The 23,106-nt window shown below is 40.6% G+C and overlaps 1 protein-coding gene across 6 annotated transcripts in view; it reads right to left on the reverse strand.

Annotated features, from left to right (window-relative positions):
- Positions 1 to 23,106, reverse strand: part of CCSER1 (coiled-coil serine rich protein 1) — a 701,360-nt gene that overhangs the window by 282,755 nt on the left and 395,499 nt on the right. For all 6 annotated transcript variants that reach the window (XM_081020752.1, XM_081020751.1, XM_081020753.1 and 3 more), the window contains one exon: positions 6,377 to 6,454. In XM_081020752.1, coding sequence (XP_080876878.1) covers positions 6,377 to 6,454 — 78 coding nt within the window. The remainder of the gene's footprint in view (positions 1 to 6,376; positions 6,455 to 23,106) is intronic.

A 23,106-nucleotide genomic window follows, 5' to 3' on the forward strand; every position in this document is an offset into this window, starting at 1 on the left:
TGTTTTCACTGAAAGCCACATCTTGTACCTTAACTGCATTTTTAAACTATTCTTAAAAAAAATAAAACCACTGTTGACTATTAGCATTAGACACTGAGTAGAAGCACTGTGAGATTCTGATAAATAATCCACTTGGAATGACTGCATTTCGTCCAAATGCAGCTCTGCTTCAAAAGCCAACAGAGAGAGCTACTTCTGTGAAGCAATAGCTTTAAAATATCTTAAGTGTTTGGGGAAAAAATATTTTGTAATATGGTAAATGCAAAGGCAAAAACAAGGAATAAGAATTAAAAATGTGCACATGCTCCCATGCTCACCTGCAAACATATATTATACATAAGATCCAGAAGTAATGCAGATGAATACATGGGCATGCAATTATGAACCCAATCAGTAAGTGCAAATTGTTCATGCATTGCTAATACGTTTTGAGATATGGACCATATTTTAGATGTTGCAAATACTATCATAATAAATATGGAAGACACAGAAGGAGAAAGCACCCACAACAGCAGAAGAGATGAACAATGGCAGGAACAGATGTTATCCTATGTAAACATAATGGTATTTTTGGCAACAAACTGCAGAGCCAGAATTTCTGTCAGGTGGCAAGGACAAGACACTCCATTCCTTTCCAGGAAGCCACAAGGGAGTGTTGTGCATCAATGCATTTAGCCCTAAATGCTGTCAACAAAGAGTTTACCATGAATGTGCTGCAGCAATATCCATGAGTGGAACACAGAACTGCCCAGTGCATCATGTAAAATAGTTCACTAGCTTAAAGTGATTTATGTTTCAATGTCCAAAGCAATATCTATCCATATAAATATATTTATTTTGCCAACTATGTCTGCTAGCTAAAGAACTAAAACAAACAAACAAGAGGGTTGTAGAAAATGGGTGAAAAAATGGGTGTGGAGAAGGGTTAATACAAAAAGGGGAATATATTGAGCAGTCTCACAATATTTTTAATGATCCCCCCCCATAGTTGTTTCTATTTTAGTTGTAAGTCACCTTGAGTCCTTGTCTGGGGAAAAGTCATTGGCTGTAACAGTGCAATAAACCATTTGAGAAGAGATCATAAAGTGGTTTCCATCTCACCATGAAGAGCGGTTCTTTTCAAATAGTGAGTTGGATCCATTCGGGCTTTCTAAATACAGACGATGTCTTCCACTTTTGGAATTTACACCTCATTGAAATGTCGCAATTGAAACCAACAATGTACTTCGTCTTGCCCAAGCATAGCCATTAAAGCTGCTCATGAGCCTACCTATTATAGCACTTGACTGTTGTGCAAGCTTTCACAGTTAGTAGCAAGCTGGTTTCCTTCCTGCCTTTGAATCCAACCCACTGCAACAACATGGTGATGATTATAGCTGCCATGTCAAATGAGTGACCCCTCCCCATACCACTATGTGCAGATTATAATGTTTTGACTGGGTGCAACTCCCATCTTGGCACATGATGGTCATGCTTTAAAGTCTGCTTCTCAGTACCCTGATCTCAGCATTGTTTTGTAAATCACTGAAATGGATAAAGGCTGAAGATGGTGCATAATATGCTGCATGTTACAACATTAAAGAATGAGAGGTAATACAAATATAGTCCTCCAGATCACCGAAGGAAGAGGGAATAAGAGGAAGAATACACTATCTGGAATGGAAAAAGTAATTCTACAAGATAATCAGATTTTGAAAGAAGTGGAGTATTAATGATCTTATTACTAATAATTATTAAGGTGAGCGTTCTGGATTGAAAGTAATGCCAGCATCCAAGAGTCCCTATCCATCTGGAGCAAAATGTGTCATCACAGACATATTTCTACCACTCAGTCTATAGCACAATGACTGGACAGATAAAGATGCACCAAGAAAGAATAGTGCAACCAACAGTTGCAGTTGTGGAGGCCACATAAGATGGAGCTGTGTCTAGCTGTACTATAGAAAAGTGGGGGACCAATGCAAATTGCACAAAGATGGTGTTCAATGATGAGGTACAGCCGAAGAAACCCTACACTCTGATGTTCACTGTACTGGGATAAGTGACAAACAATTACATGCTAATGCATGTTAATTAGAGCTCCACATCAAAAGTCACGTTTCTGTCCATTTGTTCTCTATAGGTTAGGCCACCTCTTGAGATATCACCACCAAACTTGGCACATGGGTTTCCAAGGGTGGGATACCAATCTTTGTTAATGTTCAAATGCCAGCCACCATTAGAATCAAGATGGTAGACCAAAACATCACTTTGGTGGTGACTTCACAATATTATTATTATTATTTTACATACGTTCATCCACCTCTTGCAATATCACCACCAAACTTGGCAGTAGGGTTCCTGAGGTGAGGCAGCAGCCTGCATCACTGTTTGGACACTGGCTGCCATTGTGAATCAAGATGGTAGACTGATACATCACTTTGGCATGACTTTGCCTGTTTTTTTTGATATAGTTTCAGCGCCTCTCCAGATAGCGTTGCCAAATTCAGCATGAGGGTTTCCAAGGTGGCGACAGTGGTCTTCATTGATATTTGCATGTTAGGTACTATTTTGATTCAATGTGGCAGACCAATGCATGGCTTTGGTGTGACTTTGCCCAATTTTTACAGTGTTGGCTCCAAACTTATAAGTTGCACTTTCCATTTCAAAATCACAGTATTTTAATGTAATATAATCTGCTGTGACTAGAAAGAGGTGGTCAAGCTGCTCTTCAGGTATGTGTGTATACCTATATCATTATCAACTTATGTTGGTTGCATATCATTTTAATTGCATAACTGTTATGGCTTTCACCCAAATAGTAAAAGTTGTGGGAACGGTAATGTAGTGAAGTGCTGAAAACTCTCTTTTGGTTTACCTGGGAAGTGAATGTGTGTGTATGGTTATCTAGCCAGTTTGAGTCTGCACATTTGCCTCATACAGCCAATCAAGAATGCATCATGGAAGTGGGTGAGATTGAGATTGCGTCTCTGCAACAGTTCATCTAAAGTTCTGAGCAGAGCCAATATACAGGCTGGACGCATGTAGGCTCTGTCTTCACAACTGAGAAAAGGCAATATTCTCTATTAAGCAGACAAAGCCTATACGCATACAAACTTTTAAACAAATGCAGGATGGATGGGAGCAGGGTGGTGGTGAGACAAACTGAGTGTGTTCCCTGGACCATGCTGCAGAATCTTCTACAACATTGGGCTGGGGGGAGTGGCAGGTGCTTGAGTGTTCTCCAACAGAAGAGCCAATAGTAGGAAGTTGCAAAAGCACTACGTTTGATTAAGAAAAACCATACCCAACCATAAGAATAGCATCTGTGTCTGCTTAATAGTAACATATGGCTTGGTACTGAGGCACCTATCAGTTCATGTAATCTCATCACCACTGAAAACTGCATTACAAACGGTACATGCATCTTTGTTCTTTGTTTTGATTATGCAAGTGAAATTTAAGAAATTATTTCTTGATATCTTAATCAAATAAGATTTTGAGGAACAGAAGAAGGTGAAGGTTAAACTGACATTGATTTATTAATATATGCTCAAGAATTACCAATCAGCAATTTTCTCTCCCTCCCTATTTTACACACGCACACATGCACACACACAGATTTTGCACCCAAATAAGTTTTGCTTGGATATTATCTTTAAGTATACTTAGAAATGGGATTATTATTTTTTAAACAATATGTTGTTTTATCTCATTTTCTGGCAGAGGTCTCTTGACAACCTTTGCAACCTTTGAACACATGAGATCTACCTATTTTAATTAACCCCCCTCTTTATCAATATGCTATGTGCAGGCCAAATATCTAAATCCTGGGGCACAAATGAGCTTAGCAAATACAGAGGTGACCAAAATTGCAGTTCAAGGAAATCTGTTGAGAAGAAGACATCATAATTCTCCATAATTCCAAAGTGAAGTCTTAATGAAAGGTAAACAAGTATAGGCAAAACTAATTTTATGAAGCCACTTTGCAAATGTTTTCAGAGGATTCTGGAAAATCAAAACTGCACTGCACTGTACTGTACTGCATTCCATATTAGTCAAATATTCAGGACACCATAATTTAACAGAACAACAATTTACAATGCAGGAAGAAATGCTGTGTTCCAAATTATAGTAACATAATTCCTTACTTAGGGTGGTACACAATTAAGTTTTACTCAGAGTAGGCCTATTGAAATTAATGGACATAACTTAGTCATGTTTGTTAATTTCAGTGTGTCTACTCTGAGTAAAACTTAGTTGCATATCGTCCTTTAAGTTCCCCTGCTAAAATTAAAGCCCTGAATTGGTGGAGTGTATTGGAGATATATGTACCAAAAAACCTAATTCTTAGCTGCATGACATTTGTTTTATCAATCTGTTATCAACGATACTTCCCTTGCTTATGCTAGCACATGTGCTGTTTTATTTCTCCCCATTATCTGTTCACTGTCTTTTCTCCAAGGTGTCTTTATAATATAAACCGGCTAAGCTTGGTGACATCAGGGTGCATGCATATCCAGATATTTGTTAACTTGTGTGAGTAAAACATATGGCAACCCAGTTGCAGCTCCTCACTGTGAAACCCTAGGGAAATGGCAATGGAAAATCTTGAAACTTGGCTGGTACAAAAATTGATGAAAACATAGCCACGAATCAAAGTAAAACCCTCAAAATAATGTTCATTTGTGACTTTGAAACTTCTAGGTTAACTCAAGTAACCTGGAAAGTTGTCTCTTTAATGCAGGTAAAAAAATACACCCCCCCCCCAATGACCTTTAAACTATTTTTTTTCTCATAGGAAGGCTGGTCACAAATAGCAAGCTTGACATCCAGGAAGTATTAAACGAGTACTGAAAATTGCACAAATTAGTTCTCCTACTGAAACTTGTGCATCCTTTGGGTGAAACAGGCAAGGTCATGAAGAGCAATAGGCTTTCTTCTCTGTGATGAAAAACTCTTTGTTCCCACCAGCCATCGTTGCTGACCCAAAGGATGATTTCAATGGGAGTTCACCATGAATAACTTTCTTAGAATATGTGCCCTTATGAGAAGTTTCCCTTGGTGAATCATTATACTGTTTCTAAAAAACTGCTTTATTCTTGCTTTTGGTAATTTTAATTTAGTCTCCTTGATGCCTTTGGGTAGATCAACAGACAGGATATAGATGTAATAAACACACAAATGATGTGATAAATAAATAAGCATAAGAATCAGTTTCAATGTGCTGATGTGTTGGCCTACGGTCCTGGCAGACAACAGTACCACCACAGAATGCAGAGATGGAAATGCAGGTTCTACAGATCTCTCATTTGGCCATTTCACCCAAGAACACTGGGTTTCTGGCTTGTTTGTAGGCAGCCCCAAATCAGAATCCCACTCCAAATGGAGAGTGGGCAAGCCAGGGCGCTAGTCCACAGAGCCATCCATTCACAAATGGTCACAACAAGGATTCCCACTTCTTTGAAAGACAACAAAACAAAAAGATGACTTCCTTTAAGGTTAATGTCCAGCACATCTACCAGAATAGGGCTATCCTATTCATTAATTCTGCTTTGAGAAACAGAAATTCCATAAAAGTAAAATGCGCACAACGACTTCAGTACCGATGGAATTGACCAAAAGCACATATGAACCTACATCAAAAATCAGAAACTACTTTAGAGGATGCTGTTTGAAAAAGGTAACAGTACCATGTTCATTCCGGTAGATAATAATTGCGGTTCTGTCTTTCAAACCTTGATTACCAATATACTTTTCAAGGGAGGTTGTAATAGGAATGATATCACATGCAAGCCAGCTCTATTAATCATTCCAATACATTGGAGTACTTTCTTGATAGTCACAGTTCATAATCGCACCAGGATAAAAATTCTAATTTTCAATTAAATTACTAGCAACATCCCCTGCTGATACCCAGTGATTAAAATATTAATGCAAACTTCTCTGCAAACTTCTTCAGCTTTCATTTGTAATACAATTTTTAAAAAAGGAAATAAAAGACTGGCTTAGTCTTTGGTGATTATGCATAATACGTTCATTAAGTTGTTAATAAGTAGGTAAATGCTTTTTACAATATTTGAAAATAGGGAAAGACTTCAGATTCTACTAATACATATTCTCCACGAACATTCCTGCACAAATTCTAGAGAGTATAAGGGAAATGTTGGTAAAACAAGCAATTAATAGGACATTGGTATGCTGGCAGGTAGCTGTAATTATCTTCTTTTTTTTCTGTTGCAGAAGGCATTTGAGAATCATTTAAGAGTGAAAGATGAATGGTGTTGCACTTTTACATCAATACGCAGACACAGCAGTAGCAAAGGAAAATAGGCTGGTAGAGATTTAAATATCAATACAGAAGATAAAAGAAAAACTGTTTAAAACAGCTACTTACATCATGGCCTACAAGTTCAGTCTGTGTGGATTTATCTACTTGAGAGGCGAGAGTCCTCTGTAAATATTGGGCTTTTTCCTGTGAAAGAAAACAAGACAAGACAAAACACTCCAGGTTAGTCATATTTTTCCTCCTTGGTTCTTCAGCAACCAACATCCAAAAACAAGAGGTCCAAATACCATACAGTAACAGGTTGCTGGGAAACAGGAGTTATTATAGTACTATTCTCAAGGTAAAATTTGTTCCCCTGATGCTATTTTGCTGGTCCATTTATTAGTCAGCTGCTGAGATCATATATGCAGTGTTAAAGGGAGACCACCACTGGCATGATTTGCAAAGGACCATTTCACAGGGAACTGATTTAAGACTTAAAAACATTTTTAAAAATAAAAATCTAAATCTGCAATCTTACTCTCTGCAGAAGTTACAAGAATTTTACACACTAAACCATCTGTTATATAATGTGATGATGTATGGACTCTTGGTTTCCAATTGTTCAGACAAGGGAATACAAAAACACAACAAAACTGCAGAGATGAAAACTGCGGGAGAAATATATGTTTCCATGGTACATAAGGGGAAAAGCACATTATTATTATTATTCCTAGGTTTTATTTCTCCCCCTTTATCTAACCCCTATATGAATTCCTTAGTTCATTTTTCTCAGCTGATTTGATTAGGAAATGCATTATCCATTTCAGACTCCAATCAACCTCAGTTCCACTGACATCTCATCTAAGGGCAAATGAATCAGCCTGTTTTCTCTCTGTCACTTTTGTATGCGTTCTCTCATAAATAAATCTTTCCTATCCTGTCTCTATGCTAGTCTGCTAATGTCAAATAGTTCCATTTGAATGCAAACTCTCTATTTTTAGTACATTCTTTCAAAACACACATTTTGAAACACATTTTCTCTCAAAAATATACAATGCAAGCATATTTTGATGCATTAAAAAATAAAATAAATGGAAAATGCAGATAAGAAAGAGTTTTGATGAGAAAGAAAGAGTTTGGATTTGATATCCCGCTTTATCACTACCCGAAGGAGTTTCAAAGGGATTAACATTCTCCTTTCCCTTCCTCCCCCACAACAAACACTCTGTGAGGTGAGTGGGGCTGAGAGACTTCAGAGAAGTGTGACTGGCCCAAGGTCACCCAGCAGCTGCATGTGGAGGAATGGGGAATCAAACCCGGTTCACCAGATTACAAGTCCACCGCTCTTAACCACTACACCACACAGGCTCTCAGATAACTCTGAGTTGTCCTTGGTACCCTGAGCTCTGTTTTACCCTAAACCCCTGCTTTCCTTACTGACTTCTGCTTAGTCAGCATTACCTATAAATGCTTCCAGACCATCTTCCAGTTCTTGTCAGACCAACAGAGCACATTCATGACTTGTTTTCAGAGCTATCTTTTCTGTCTGCTTGTTCCAAATCCAGTTCAGCAGATTCCTTCCCTTCGATCAACCCTCAGCTTCTGTCATCCAAAGGATACTGAATGGCAGGAAATTAGGGAAAGACAGAAGAAAGTAATTCTGCACCAGGGATGGGGAACCTCAGGTCTGAGGCCCCCTCCATGCCTCTCCTATCTGGCCCTCAGAACTCTCCCCAGCCCCCACAACCTCTCTGCTCTTGGTGAACCATGAAGAGTGCTGGGTTTACGGCTCTGTCCACAGGAGGAGGAAGAACTGTGTGGCTGCTGTAAATCTCGAGGCCACAATAAGGGAAGCAGATTTGTTCACCAAGAACAAGGAGCACCTTCATATCTAATATCAGATAATTGGTTGATTAGCACTATTGTGAAATTTTCAACTACAGGCTATTATTTTTGTTAAACACACACACACCTCTTCTTATGTGTTAAGCCTTGTCACTTTTGTAGCTTTGGCTTGTTAAATTATTAACTACTGAATACAAAATTGCAGCAACAAGTTTACAGGGAATGTGCTGGTTATTTGAAACGTTGAGTAGTATCATGGGTTCTAAACAAAGTCATAAAACATTTCCCTGGCGTAAATGAACTTCATAAAAGTGACAATTTGGCCTGCAAATATAATTTTCTGCAACAGGCCCTGTATCAATCAATGGCTAATAAAATGCTAAGCTTCATAACTTCCTAAAACAGGTCCCCCCTCCCCGCAAAATTAGAGCACATGTTGTGAACCAGCATCTTGAGGCATGTATTTTGTGGGTGCATAGATTAAAACCAAAAGTTTCACACTTTACTCAAAAAATGTTCCTCAATCCTCTCTTAAAATAGCAACATTCCTGCTCTCCAAAGCACTGAATGGCAGATGCATCTACAAAGTGTCTTGATTTTTCAAGGCACATTTCAGCTTTTATTGTGTTACAGATTTTGGGAATCGCTATTCTAAATGCCAATAAGTTTGTATTTTGCAGCTTGTACAATTACAGTTCAGTGTTTGTTAGATGTGCATCCAAGTCAACATGTTTAGGATTGTGCTTTCGAAACTTCATGTTGGTGACACACTTTTTTATACCTGCATCATTTCACAGCACAGCAATTCAGTTTTACTAGCAAACAGGAGGTTAAACTAACCCATGGGTAGGTAAACTAAGGCCTGGGGATGGATCTGGCCCAATCGCCTTCTAAATCCAGCCCACGGATGGTCCGGGAATCAGTGTGTTTTTACATGAGTAGAATGTGTGCTTTTATTTAAAATGCATCTCTGGGTTATTTGTGGGGCATAGGAATTTGTTCATTCCCCCCCCCCAAAAAATATATAGTCCGGCCCCCCACAAGGTCTGAGGGACAGTGGACCAGCCCCCTGCTGAAAAAGTTTGCCGACCCCTGAACTAACACCTTTCCATCCCTGGGAGAAGTGCAGGGAGTAGTCGCATGACCCACCTATACACTGCAGCCGACACACTAATGTGTTGCGACACACAGTTTGTAAAGCTCTGTGCTAGAGGCTCACACTGCAATCATCTTTAATCCTATTTACTTGCAACAAATATTTGAGTTGGCTAGGATGGCAAATCACTAATATCTACCCATCTCCAGTACAACCAAAAGGCCAATCGTCAACACTAGTTGGACAGTATAATGACAACACATGGACAGAGATGGGCTGCAGCTAGTGATGAGACTAGCTAATATCCAGTTCACCATAACCAGATTTCACGAATGTGGTTTGTATCACAAACATGAGAGAAACTCACATTCATGTATATCATATCGTAAAACCTTTATTTGCATCACATACAACATCCAAAACAAATCAATACAGAATTACCACTTCCCCAGTGGCACAAAACATTTGCTAAAAGAAAGGAGGCAGAACAGTCTAGCATCATATCTCTTGGTCTCCAGGGAGATCAGACGTCTGCAGTGTATTTCGACGACAAAAAACCAAATAGAGATATTTAGCCACTAACTTGGTGAGCTCCTGATCATTCCCCAATAATAGAAAATGTATGACCTCTGACTCTGGTTTCCATTTGGGGATACAGAGCTGATCTAGAAGTTGCTGGGGGAGATCATTCATGTATATGTGCCAGAAAGACAGAAAACACCAAACACACAGTACCAACATGAAAAATCTCCAAAAGAGTCTGTCATCTCTGACCACTGACCATGTTGGCCGGCCATGAAGGACACTGAGATCCAACAATATCTGGAGAGGAACAGGTTCCCCATGTCTGGTCTATTATAACTGGAAGTGATGCTACAAGGTATCAGGCAGAAGTCTTTCCCAGCACCTGCTGTAGAGAACATTATCTCTGTTGAATCCTTGGTATTTCAACAAAACTTGAACCCTTCTCATGGTGGGCCTGTGGCCTTTGAGTCTTACATGCTGGCCTCCTCCAAATGAATTTATAGAGATGGCTGGCTACTGGGGATGGTAATTCTCTGTCCCTGTCTAAAGATAGGTACCTTGGGCTCTTCCTGGGAATACACATGTACATAGGAAGAATACACAGAAGGGGTTCAATGACCAATCATCATCATGGCTTCCTTGCCATTGCCATTTGATAGCTGGAGTGTTCCCTGAACAGGTACAACAGGAACACAATGGTGTGTGATCTCAGACATGTTATACAGTCATACCTCGGGTTAAATATGCTTCGAGTTGAGCGTGTTCGAGTTGCGCTCCTCAGCAACCCGGAAGTAACGGAGCGCGCTACTTCCGAGTTTCACCGCTTGCGCATGCGCAGACGCTTAAAATGACGTCACACGCATGTGCAGGAGCGGCAAAAAGCGACGCGCGCAGTTACGTTTACATCTAGATGAGAATGGGGCTCCGGAACGGATCCCGTTCATATCTAGAGGTACCACTGTATATGAGAGCAGTCATCGGTGTTGCTATTGCTGGAGTAACCCTTGGGCGTGCTTGTATTAATTTGCTTTCTGCTTTGCTCCTGGCAGAACACAGGATTACATATATGCATATCAAGTAATGCTGGTGTAGCTTTGGCAGAGTGGCTATTGGCATCAGAGTACCATAAGATGGGACTGCCTGTCTCTCATTATGAGCATTATAAATAGCAGCAGCTGCTCTCTATGATGCATTATACATGAAAGACTTCCTTTACTATTTATATTCATGGGTAATGGCTTCTACCTGAACATGATTTTATTCAACATTTCCTAAACACACACACATTTCTGATGAGGAATCTATTTTGAAATTACTCCCTAAGTTTAGGTGTATCAAGCAAGAAGATAACACAGGAAACAAAATACACCAGGAACATAAGAAAACAAGGGTGCATTTAAAGAGCTGCTTACACCTCTAAATCATTATACACATAAGGATCTTCCTATACCTGTTGTTTATGTGCCCAGTCCAAATTCAGGTAGGGCACAGAGTAAATGAGAGAAAGGTATAGCATCAGATCCTCCTGGGGACTGTGCTGCTTTTCCTAACGGTGTAATAGCTGGCCCACTGAGCTCAGAATAGCTCTCCAGGGTTTCAGACAGGAAACCCTTCCCCAGCCCTATCTGGAGATTCCAGGGACTGAACTTGGAACACTTTGTATACAAAGTATGCACTTTACCATTGACTTATGAGCCTTGGAAATGTGGTGTGGTTTCTAACAGAGACATCCAACTGTGTTTTGTTGGTTTTTTGTAAATACATTGAACTACTGATCAATTAATTGTGGTAATATTTTCAGTCAGACAAATCAGTTTTAATCTGTTTGATGAGTTGCACTTTTAGTTACAGGAGCTTATCTGAAATGATGCTCTTAATTTTCCTCTATTGTTTCATTCAGAATATTGAGCAGATCACATTGATAGAAACTGTAGGACATATTATTGGACGATAACTAATTAAGTCACAGTCAGCGTGCACCAACTGAAATCCATGGACACAAATTACTTAAGTCTGTCGATTTCCATGGGTCTGCGCTGGGTTAGGTATCAACATTATGCATTACATTAAAGCAGAGTTTTGTTTTGTTGATGATGAGAACATTGCACCTTCACACAACCATACTTCAGAATGATTGAATGGACGTTGCTATACTTGTTCCAGGTGACTGAAGGACAGATATTTAGTAGAAGAGGTATGAGAGAGGGGAAGGGGAAGCATGCCAGGAGTTGACCTAATACTGAATATGACTTGCAGTGTTTTGTAATTACTGAATCATAGCTCTGAAGAGATGGAAAGCAGAAGCAATTTTTAATAAATTGTGTTGGATAACTGGAACTCAAAAGGCAATACGAAACATCATCATAGTGAAAATAAAGTGCTAGATTAGAAAGGGCAGGCTAAAAAGAGGCAAAAATCCATATGCAATGCATATGTTACAAGAGTACAGATATAGTCATAAGCACTTTTCTGCCTGGATGCTTAGCAAAGAAGTTCAAATCATAATAAAGTGTTTGATGAAGAGGTCACAACCATCAAGGTATGAAAAAAAAAAACAACCCACAAATGAGCAAGAAGGTAGATATGTGCATACAGGTGTGATATGGGGGAAAGAAGGCAGAACCATGTATACCCTCCAAGCTACAGGAGGAAAGGTGGGATATAAATGTAATAAGAAGAGTTTGGATTTGATATCCCGCTTTATCACTACCCGAAGGAGTGTCAAAGCGGCTAACATTCTTCTTTCCCTTCCTCCCCCACAACAAACACTCCGTGAGGAGAGTGGGGCTGAGAGATTTCAAAGAAGTATGACTAGCCCAAGGTCACCCAGCAGCTGCATGTGGAGGAGTGGGGACGCGAACCCAGTTCACCAGATTACGAGACTACCTCTCTTAACCACTATACCACACTACATCATAACAAATAACAACAATAAAATGTAATAACATTTGGGTGTGGGGTATCATTTTCTGGTGTCAGAGGTTGTCCCAGAGGTTGTTCCTAATCATATGTTAGCTGCTCAATAACTGATGGCAGAAATATGGTTAAAAGAAAGGGATGAAAGAAAACCAATAATGTTAAGTTCCTCCCCAAACTCTTCAAATATTTTTTCCCGGGGGGGGGGGTGTCATCAGGCCTAAAGATAGAAAGATAGATCGTAACTGAAGCCTTCGTTGCTTAGAAAACTCAGTGAAAAAGGTGGAACATCAATGTTCCCAGCTACATAAATAAATGCATTACTAGCAGAGGTAATGTTGGTAATGAATTAGCCAAAGTGGCGTGCTGGGTCCGTAAGCCTTTTTGGCCATTTGGTACAAATCTCTGACTGCAATGTTAGTGAGGCCAATGCCAGTCACTTTCCAGATAGATTTTAGTGGCAGGTGCATTAGTCAGTTAGATTGTAGAAATCATTACACTAAGCTTATTCCAATTGCAACTAATGTTTATTGATGGCTCTTGACATTAATTAAATCTCACTGTTCTGTGCTTCCAATATTTTACTGCCTACCTAACTCTGAGACGGGAGGATATCAAGACGCGGTAAGCTCAATTATGAAGGAGAGCGAAAGAAAATGGAAGTTTTCATTAAAATTTATGTCCATCCATTCTGTCTTTCTAAGCACTAGGACATGAGAGCACTAAATGTATGGCAAGCAAAACACTGTTAATTTTAACAACATTCAACCGGGAAACATTGGCCTGTGTGTAAAAAAAATAGCCCTCAAAAGACAGATCTAGCTTTCTATTAGTGTATGGTTCATTGTTGCATGAACAAGGAGGGATGAGCTTGGGCTGGCTCATTCCACCCCTCCCCTTGACACATGAGGTGGGGAGATATGAAGCTACCATTCCCAGGACTTTGTTGTTGCATCTGAACTTGGGAAGCAGTGGTTTCTGCCAACACCAGTTCATTAAACCCCAGCCAACAAAATACCGAAGTAGGATTGCCATATCTAAAACACAATCAGCCAGCAGCCTATCATAAACAGTCAATTACTCCTCTAGCCAGATGATCCTGTCTCCCTTCCCTTTGTACTCTTATCTAAGCAGAGTCCTCAGCTCATTTAACAGCACTTTCAAGCACTCGGCTTCTTTTCCAATCTATTCCTTACTCTTTCTTATTAGAACAGAATCCTGCTGGATCAGAACCAAGGCCTATCTGGTCCAGCATCCTGTTACCTTTCAAGTCCTTCTTAGGTGTCCTCCTCCATGAAACTCTAATAGTTGAGCTGTGCCCCACCCTCACAGGTAAGGGCATTGCACCTGCCATCCATGGATAAGGTTGGAAGGATGTCTGGAAAGTGAAGCCTACAATACACACATGGTCTACAGTTTCTCTCCATAATTGGGAATGGCTGAACCCAAAGGGTTCTCAATCACAGGGAGAGCCTACATTCAGACAGCAGGTTCCCCCTTATTGACGTTCTCCCCAAGATGGAGAGACTAGATGTGGTGAGGTCAGCAGAAAACTTGTAAGGAGGCAGAACTCCACTCTCCCCCATCCCATGATGAAAACTGCGTAGAGAGGACTTAACAATTCATTCAGTATACCAAAAATACCTATACTGAAGATGCAGCAATTTCCAAAATGGCTTAAATTTAATCAATTGACAAATTAATTAAGAGGCAGGTGATTAATAGCTTAAACATTATTTAATTAGTTGAGAGTCATGGTCCTTGAGATCCCAGCAACTGGATCTTTTAGATGCATCTCTCATTTAACATAAAAACATGTGTCCATATTTTCATCTTAACAAATATGTAATGATGATGATAATAAACACTTATTGAAATAGATTATTCTGACACAATGCTGCTAAAATATAACCTGAAGTTATCCAGGCAATCTTTATTTGCATTAGATTATAGTAGTTAATTACATGTTCACTTTCATTTTCTGCCTGGGCTAAATATAGTTAATATATTAAGATATTATTCACTTATGTTTTTACAACTACTAATGAAAGAGGTAACACTTACTGCTAGTGGACTGATTCAGTGTAGGATTAGATATAAGAGTTCCTGAACAAAATGTGATTTTGTACTTAAATCCTTTGCTAAGGTCAAAGAGCCAGCATATTTATTCTCAAAGGCAAAGTGGAAAAGACAGAAACACAGATGGCTATCCATACCCCATTATTTTGGAGTAGCCTTGGTTGAAACAAGCAGCACTGCTTGAGAGTTAACTAACAATGGACCACAGGCCATAGGATTCAACCATTAGCTGTGAAATATGTGTGTGTGTGTGGGGGGGGGGGAATTATAGTAAAGGCTGATGCATCTTTTTCATTATCAGAGGCAGACTGGCACTGAGTTTCATGCCTATGAATGTCCAGCATATTATTAACTTGATGGTACCAAAGAGTGTTGTTCATGCAAAAGTAATGACAGATTTCTATGAAAGTCTACCAGAAAGGCCACAAGTACAAGTGATACCAAAACGGGATAATTATAATGATGGATGGACGGAACATGCATGAAAAATGCATAAGTGTTCCCAGGACACACAGAAATTCTGCTGTGTTTAGTCATGTGCTCTCCCTCAAACATTAGTGATTTTCCTATGATTCAGTAACAAATATATTAGATGGAAGTATTATTAATGCAACATATGACCTTTCGGCAGGCTAGAGGGGGGAAATGCCTTCTACAAAGCATATGGGTGTAGGAAGGATGGTATGATCCGTCTCCCTCTGCAGGCCTGCTAAATTTCTGTGATGGTTGTGGGGAAATAAAATTTATTTTCTCTGCACCTAGCATGGAAACCAACCAGGCTGGCCGAATAGGGAAAGAACCATCTGTCTCACCCACACCAAAGGCTTCCTATGGCTACCAGGCCAGTTTGAAAACATGGCTGTATTAAAGCTACAATATTAAATTATGATGTGTGAGTGGATCCAAAATCTGCTCCAGAGGGTATGACAACACTCCAGAGAAGATGCTGAAGGTGTGCAGGAAACTAGAGGAGGGAAGAGAGGAGAGTGAGGTTCTTTTGCATGAGTGGCACTCTGTACCACTCATGCAACTCATAATAATAACACCTTTATTGTCAATGTACAACCTGTGTACAATGAAATTAACAATGAAATGCACTGTCTCATGGGTTGCTTAGATCCCCTGCCCAGAAGCAGAAATCTTTTGATTAGAAGACTCACACACAAACACAAAGAACACCACTAATAAAAAACAGAGTTTAGCCCTATCTTTTGAAAAGCTCTGTGGATATGGGGCCCCCACATGCAGAAGCTGCATGCATGAACAGGGACTCTTCAGAAAGCAAGGTCCCCCAATAATGCACAAAGCCTATGAGCATTCAGTAATTATATAGACCATGTGCACACATGAAGCTAAGAAGTAGGGACAGTGGGTTGGAGTAACCTAAAAAGCACCATCAGTGGAAGCCCTGTGCAAAACAGGTCTTTCTCCCCCGCTCTAACACCCCCCAATTTGGTTTGGGGTGGTTGGGGGAATCCCAAGAACAGCACACTGGGGGAAGAGCGAGGGGACTGTTTTATCGAGCAAGGTGAAACTCTTATGTAGATGGAACGTCTGACATTGAATTCCACCCATATTTTGCATTTACAATCCTGCTACTCCCTCTACACATTCATTCTACATTCATGTGAAATGACTGTATAAAAATGGCCGCTTACTTCTTCCCTGGGTGGGCAGCATTTGCAGCCCCGTAGGTTTGGCCACCATCCCAGGCAACCACATTCCAGATGTCTGGCTTGCCATTTGGGAATTTTCCCTGATCGACTGGACAGCAGAGCGAATCTGCCTGCCGGGGGGCGGGGATTTAAATTGGTGAATCAGAATCACCTGGTAGACAGGGCCTTGCTGGCTGACCAGGCATTGGTTGCATATTGTGATGTATAAAAGCTGGCTGCATGTGGCTCCTGCAGCACGGTCAGCAGAAGAGCAAACCCTCTCTCTCTCCTTTAACATTAACTGTTTATTACATTCCTGGTCAATTATTTATTGTGTATTTTAAACATACCTCCTTTCCAGGCTGCTGTTTTAACATTGTGTATTCCTTAGGTTTTCATCTATTTAACCATGATTCGATCTCTTGCGTTTCATGACCTTGCTATGGTTGCCAATGGTTGTCATATTTGGAGCTGGGAAGGAAATTCCCTGTAGCCAAATCAGCCGGCCTAGAGGTTTTGCCTTCCCCATAGCGAATCATCACGTTGGGTTGAGTCCTAGTCTTCAAGCTTTTAGCTGATGTGGTGTGTTACCCTGACCAGAACCAGCAGCATACTCAGGGTACCCCGTTAAAGGAGTCTTGGTGGAAGTCTCTGTCTGTTCAGAAGCCAAACTTGGGGACAGACGGGCCACAGAGCTTTCAGCAGTGGCCTTAGAATGGCCACCTCAGTAGATCAGCATCTTGTGGAGGCCATAATCCTTGGCACTACCCTGAAAAGTTTCAGCCCTCCGGCAGGAGGCTAAAATGAGTATACACCCAAAGCCTGAGCCAAAAATCCACCTACATCTGTAATGAATAAAGCTGTGGCCATTTTGAACCCATACTGTTGTCTGCTTGAGTTTATTTCATCACATCTTACTTTGGTCACTGCTGGGGGAGGGTGGGGATGCGACTGGCACCACAATGGCTCTTCCGATGAGGGGAAAGGGCTCTTGCCTATGTGCAAAAAAGTCACTGGATATCGTTTCAGCTCAGCTCCAAGTTCGAAATGTTTGTGTGCATCCTGGAAGTGCAATCCCCTTTCAGCATAAGAAGATTTGGTTCTTGCTCTACAAGAGCAACTCACTGAGAGGTTTAATTATGTTTGGTAAAGAGCAAACTTTTGCAGTGATGGAGATAAAAACAAAAATTATCTGGGGAGCTGAAATACAGAAACTCATTTGGAGGGCTTAGCATGCCCGGTTTCAGAAGAGGGGAGGAACAGACAGCGGTGTTATGTCCAGCTGTGCATAATACAGATGAGAAAACAAGCTTAGTTAAAATGGATCCTGAATTAAACTTTGCCCAGTTCTTGAACCAAAGTGATGAACCCTTTGAGATCACCCCAACCCCTCTAATTAGAACATTTCTGTAAGCATGAAAGTTGCAAGGACAAAATAACCGATTTTAAACATATGCACAATTTTTGTTTACATTTTCACATTTTTAAAAAGCACTGGCAGATGCTGTGTGTCCCTGGGGCCCCAGCAATCAAATGTTCATTCCAAGGACCTTTTGCTCTATTTCACATTAGATTTGCATATAAAGGATTCAAGCCAATGCTTCTTACAGAAACTCCTAAAGGGTCTGGTCCAAAGTCAAGGAGCATGCAGGAATGCTCGTGGTTTGGCATAAAGTCATGAACAAAATATTTTAGGGCAACCATGGTATGTTTTAGATATTGTTAAAACAAACAAACCCCAAAGGCATTTTTTTGAAAGCTTTGTGTATTGCATACATTGTTCTCCTCTTCCTCATTGACTTTCCACAACAGGCCTGTGAGCGGCAGTGACTGGGTCACCAGTTAACCTCATAGCCCCATGGGGATTTGAACCTTGATCTTCCAGGTTCTAGACCAACATTCTAATAATTATTTGTAATTCTTCATGATAGGTTTTTGGTTTGTTAAATGTATTGTTCCTTTGACTTGGTGTGAACCACTTTAGGCATAGTTTAAGGTCTGTTATAGGGTGGCGCTGGTGGCGCTGTGGGTTAAACCACAGAGCCTAGGGCTTGCCAATCAGAAGGTCGGAGGTTCGAATCCCCGTGACGGGGTGAGCTCCCATTGTTGGGTCCCTGCTCCTGCCAACCTAGCAGTTCGAAAGCACGTCAAAGTGCAAGTAGATAAATAGGAACCGCTCCTGCGGGAAGGTAAATGGCATTTCCGTGCGCTGCTCTGGTTCGCCAGAAGCGGCTTAGTCATGCTGTCCACATGACCCAGAAGCTGTACACTGGCTCCCTTGGCCAATAAAGTGAGATGAGCACCGCAACCCCCGACTGGACCTAATGGTCAGGGGTCCCTTTACCTTAAGGTCTGTTATACAAACATTTTAAATTCTCTTGCCTTTCATAATGGGTCAGCTATGAGAAATACCTTTGTTCCATTTATTGTTTAAGGAAAAAAGTGCTCCCGCATGATTATTAATTAATGTGTTGAAACTAAGTGCATAACTTTTCATGCCTGGTTCTGATTTCCCCTGCCCCTTGCTCAGTTCAGATGACTTGTTTAAATGGGCAACTGACATATATAGGCAGTTTCAAAGCCACAAATTTCTGCAAATGTTCTACCCCTGTATTAAAATTTATTGGCTAAGAAGAAGAAAAGCCCTGTGATAATGATTGATATTTATATTTGAGGTTTTCTCATAGGAATTGCATTTTAAGTGTTCTTTTCACCTCATTCTCAACTGTGGAGAACTGTAGCATTCTTCCTTTTGTGGTTTAATTGGCACAAGCCCAAAAATCTGTAGTTCAGTGCTGCAATTTTTGAAGCCACCTACAGTTTTAACAATCTGTGGGGATTGGTATGCAATTTGCATTACAGTACAGTTCCAGAGGCCCAAAAGCAAATTTTGTTTTTCATATCGCGCTGAACTCTTAAGTCATCTGTCATATTTGGAGGCAGGGAAATTGTTTCAACTAAGCTCACAGATGTTACTGGACAATTCTAAGATTACCTGTAGCTTCACTGAACATTTGTAAGTGGAGGCTCCTGTCAATTTATCCCTTTTATGACTTACAGTTTCTTTCTATAGAAAAGGAGTCACGTTGGAGTAATTCCCCCACTCCACCCTACAATTGTTTTGCCTGCATGATAGTTACATGTCCAGGGACTATCTCCAGTACTTCTCATTTCATTTAGCGGGTTAAGTCTGATTCCAAGAAATGACACTCCTTTGATGGAGTAGTAAGTATCAGGAGCACAAATTCTCCAACTAGGGTAAACTATCATGATATGTTGGACGGCACAAAGAGAAGAGCTCCACATCCTATCTATGGTGATTCAATGAGTTAACATTGAAAATAAGTTTCAGCACACAAAATCCTTCTGCGAAATATTGTTTCGAAGATCATCTGGAAAGTCACATCTAGGAGCAACCTACAAAAACCACTTCCTGGGACCCACTCTGATGTTCACAAAAGATCCCTGGAAAAACCTGGTGCAGGCATAGCCCACTAGCAGAGCCGGCCCACACATTAGTTGCCTCAGGTGGCAGATCTAGCCTTCTCTGCTGTCACTTGCCGCCACGACTTCCTCCTCCTCCGCTGCTGTCCACCACTGGAGGGAAGAGTGGTATTATGCTCAAATCCTGTTTTGGGGTTTCCTGCAGCCACCTAGCTGGTGACTGCGAGAACAGGATGTTGGACTAGATGGGCCCCTGATCCTGCAGGCTCTTCTTATGTTCTTATTGTCCAAAGGTGAAAGTTGTTGTTCTATCCTCATTTGCCTCTGGCTCCACCCACCATTGGTTTGTGGACCTCAGAAAGTTGCCCCAGAGGAAAAGGGGCCCTTGGACTGAAAATGGCTCTCCATTCCGGGCCCAGAGAATCAAATGGTTTATCCTATAATGCAAGCTCAATTTGCAAAGGAAGAGAGATGCAAAGGGCTGCTCTGCATTTTGTAATTATACTTACTGTGCCTATTAACAGTCAGAAATGGAGCATGTAAAGTTACAATAAAAGTTTTGACTGTGGCATTTTTGCCGTTTCTACATAAGACTGTTCATTGGGTTGATAAAGTAAAACAACGACAACAACGAAAACCAGCTGGAGGAATCGTTTTGGTATGTGAAACCTCTACCTGAACATTCTCTGTTGAACTGCAACTTTCTATTTTCCATTAAACAGACCTCTGTGGGATACACCAATGTTGCTAAACAAACAAGCAAGCAAATGATGCAAGTCATTGGGCATCATGCAGACTGACCTTCGCTCTTTTCTTCTTTTTGAACTGGCGGCATGGTTCATTTTATTCAAGCTGCTGAAACATTTGTGCTATAATGCATCACATTAAAGCAACCAGCTGTGATGTTTAATTTAAGCTAAAAGTTTATGATCTACAACTACATAATATCTTTGGGAATTGCTCGTTCTGTATGTTGCAGCAGTACCCAAATGTGGAACTAAGTGCTCAGAAAACTTCATCCTGCTTCATGTGAATGGTCCTTAGCCATTACTGGCTATTACTTATAGCAAAATGTGGCTGTGGAAAAGTGCCTGTTTCAGTGCTTGTCTAAAAATAGATTTGCAGCATTCTGAGCTCTCATTTCTTTCTTAAGTAAGTACCACATATTTGACTTCATTATTAGAGCCTGATGCAGAATCTGAACATTTTAAATTCATATTACATGGTGGACTGAAGCAAAATTCCAATCTCTTTCATAGTATTGTCTTTGGATAAAGTGTAATTGATGGAACGGCTGCCTATCACTTTGAGAATTATGTGAAATTGTATTCCCCATGTTAGGTCAACGCAATGGAAGCGGGAAAAGATACCAGTTGAGGGAAAATGTATAAATATATGATAAAGGCTGCTGCCTGGCAATTTTTCCTTTGGTAGTACTAATACAATATCACAATCATTTTTAAAAGCTATGAAGCTTAAATACAAAATAGATCAACTTCTAGCAAAATATCCTTCATTTTGATAGGAAGTGAGCATATATAAAGGGAAGGAGGAAATATGTATATTGCAAGGATTCTGGGGAGGATTGCAGCTCCTTGCAGGGTTCTTTTCAGTATCTGAGTTGGTGAGCTAGTTTTTCCTTCACTGCAAAATTCTCCCCAGATGTAGCACTTTTAACTTTTCCCAATAGGAGTGAATGACATCCATATACTTGAATGGAAGAAAGCAGGGGTGCCAACTCGAGTAAAATGGGGGGGGGGAGGGAATAATTGATCACAAGACATGGAGCATGCATACCATTTGAATGAGAGGGCGCAGGTGGCGCTGTGGTCTAAACCTCAACAGGCCTTGTCCTCTGCCTCTCTGGGAGGTGGCACCAATTGGAGAGGAGGCAAGTAAATGCATCAAAAGCAGCAAGGACAAGATGGGCTTATTCAGGTTCCACTGAAAATATCTTACCCAAGAGTCTCTCAAAACCTAGAACTGGCACGATACGGAAAATGTGGAAATGGTAAATGCTAATGTGACACAAAAGCCCATTAATGCTTTGCAACTCAGGATGAAATCCTATGCCCACTTTCCTTGAAGTAAGACCCACTGAACCCAGTGGGGTTGGATTCTGAGTTGACATGATTGTGGCACTATTAGCTATACCACTACCCTTCTCCAGTGCTAGCACAGATACATTTAAGAACAACATGGTTTTATGATATAACCAGTCTTTTCTCTGAGAGCCAGAAATGCATCAGAAGCAATGATTAAAATGGATGTGGAAGTTAGCACAACTTTTCATAAAAGACCATTAGTGACAACAACCCCCTGTAGCTTGCCAACTTTATTTAGTATTGCTTGGCCCCAAAGAATGCAAGGGATTTTTTTAAACAACCACCACCAAAAGAAACCTGGGTTTCTGTGGAAGAAAACAAAATGGACATAAATATAATTTCTTCCATGCTGAGAAAAGAATCTATTTATTTTTTCCATGCTGAGAGTTTAGATAATGCTGCACATAAAGCATAGTTTTTATTTTTTGCTGATGGGCAAAGAGTTATTCTGTTGTTAGTTCTACATCTATTAATTTCTCGCATGCTCCACACGCTTTAACTTCTGTTCAATAAACCTGACAGACCATGTCTTACTTTATCATAGCTTGGAGTTGCTCAAAGCCTGCGCAGCAAGATCAGAGAAGGAACAATATCACGTTCCCACCTGTTTTTGTCTCTGGGTATACCGAAGGGCCTTCCGAGCAATAATTGTAGCTGAGCTTTCTCAATCAAGAAAACAATTTCCCGAAGAAGATAGGAAGTTCCCTTATAACATGTCACACCACCAGTCCCTCTAGCCTGGTCTGCATTGACCCCTAGGACAGGGGCAGTGCGGTGCCCTCCAGATGTTATGGAATCCAACTCCCATCATCTTTGACCACTTGGTGTGCTGGCTGGGGCTGATGGGATTTTATAATCTACAACATTTGGAGGGCATCACTGACTGCCTCTGTCCTATAGTTTTATACAGGGTCCCCCTGTCAGCTCTAACTGGAAATGTCACCTAGGATCTTTCCACATTTCCTACCAATGAGCTACAGCCACAGAGTTTTAATTATAACCAAAGCCCCCTCTTATGTTATGCTTATTGCATAAGATCCTTTCCACTATTTTGCTGGGGCAAAGGAGGACTCTCCTCTCCACTTCAACATTATCCCCTGCTCCTAGGTAAACAATAATGAAGATGTTGAAGGAGGAACCAGAACAGTTTGGCTCCTTCCCCCCACAACCACAGTAAGAAGCCTTGGTCCA

This window comes from Podarcis pityusensis, assembly GCF_964106645.2.
Source record: "Podarcis pityusensis genome assembly, chromosome: 9".
In the NCBI taxonomy this organism is placed as follows: Eukaryota; Metazoa; Chordata; class Lepidosauria; order Squamata; family Lacertidae; genus Podarcis; species Podarcis pityusensis.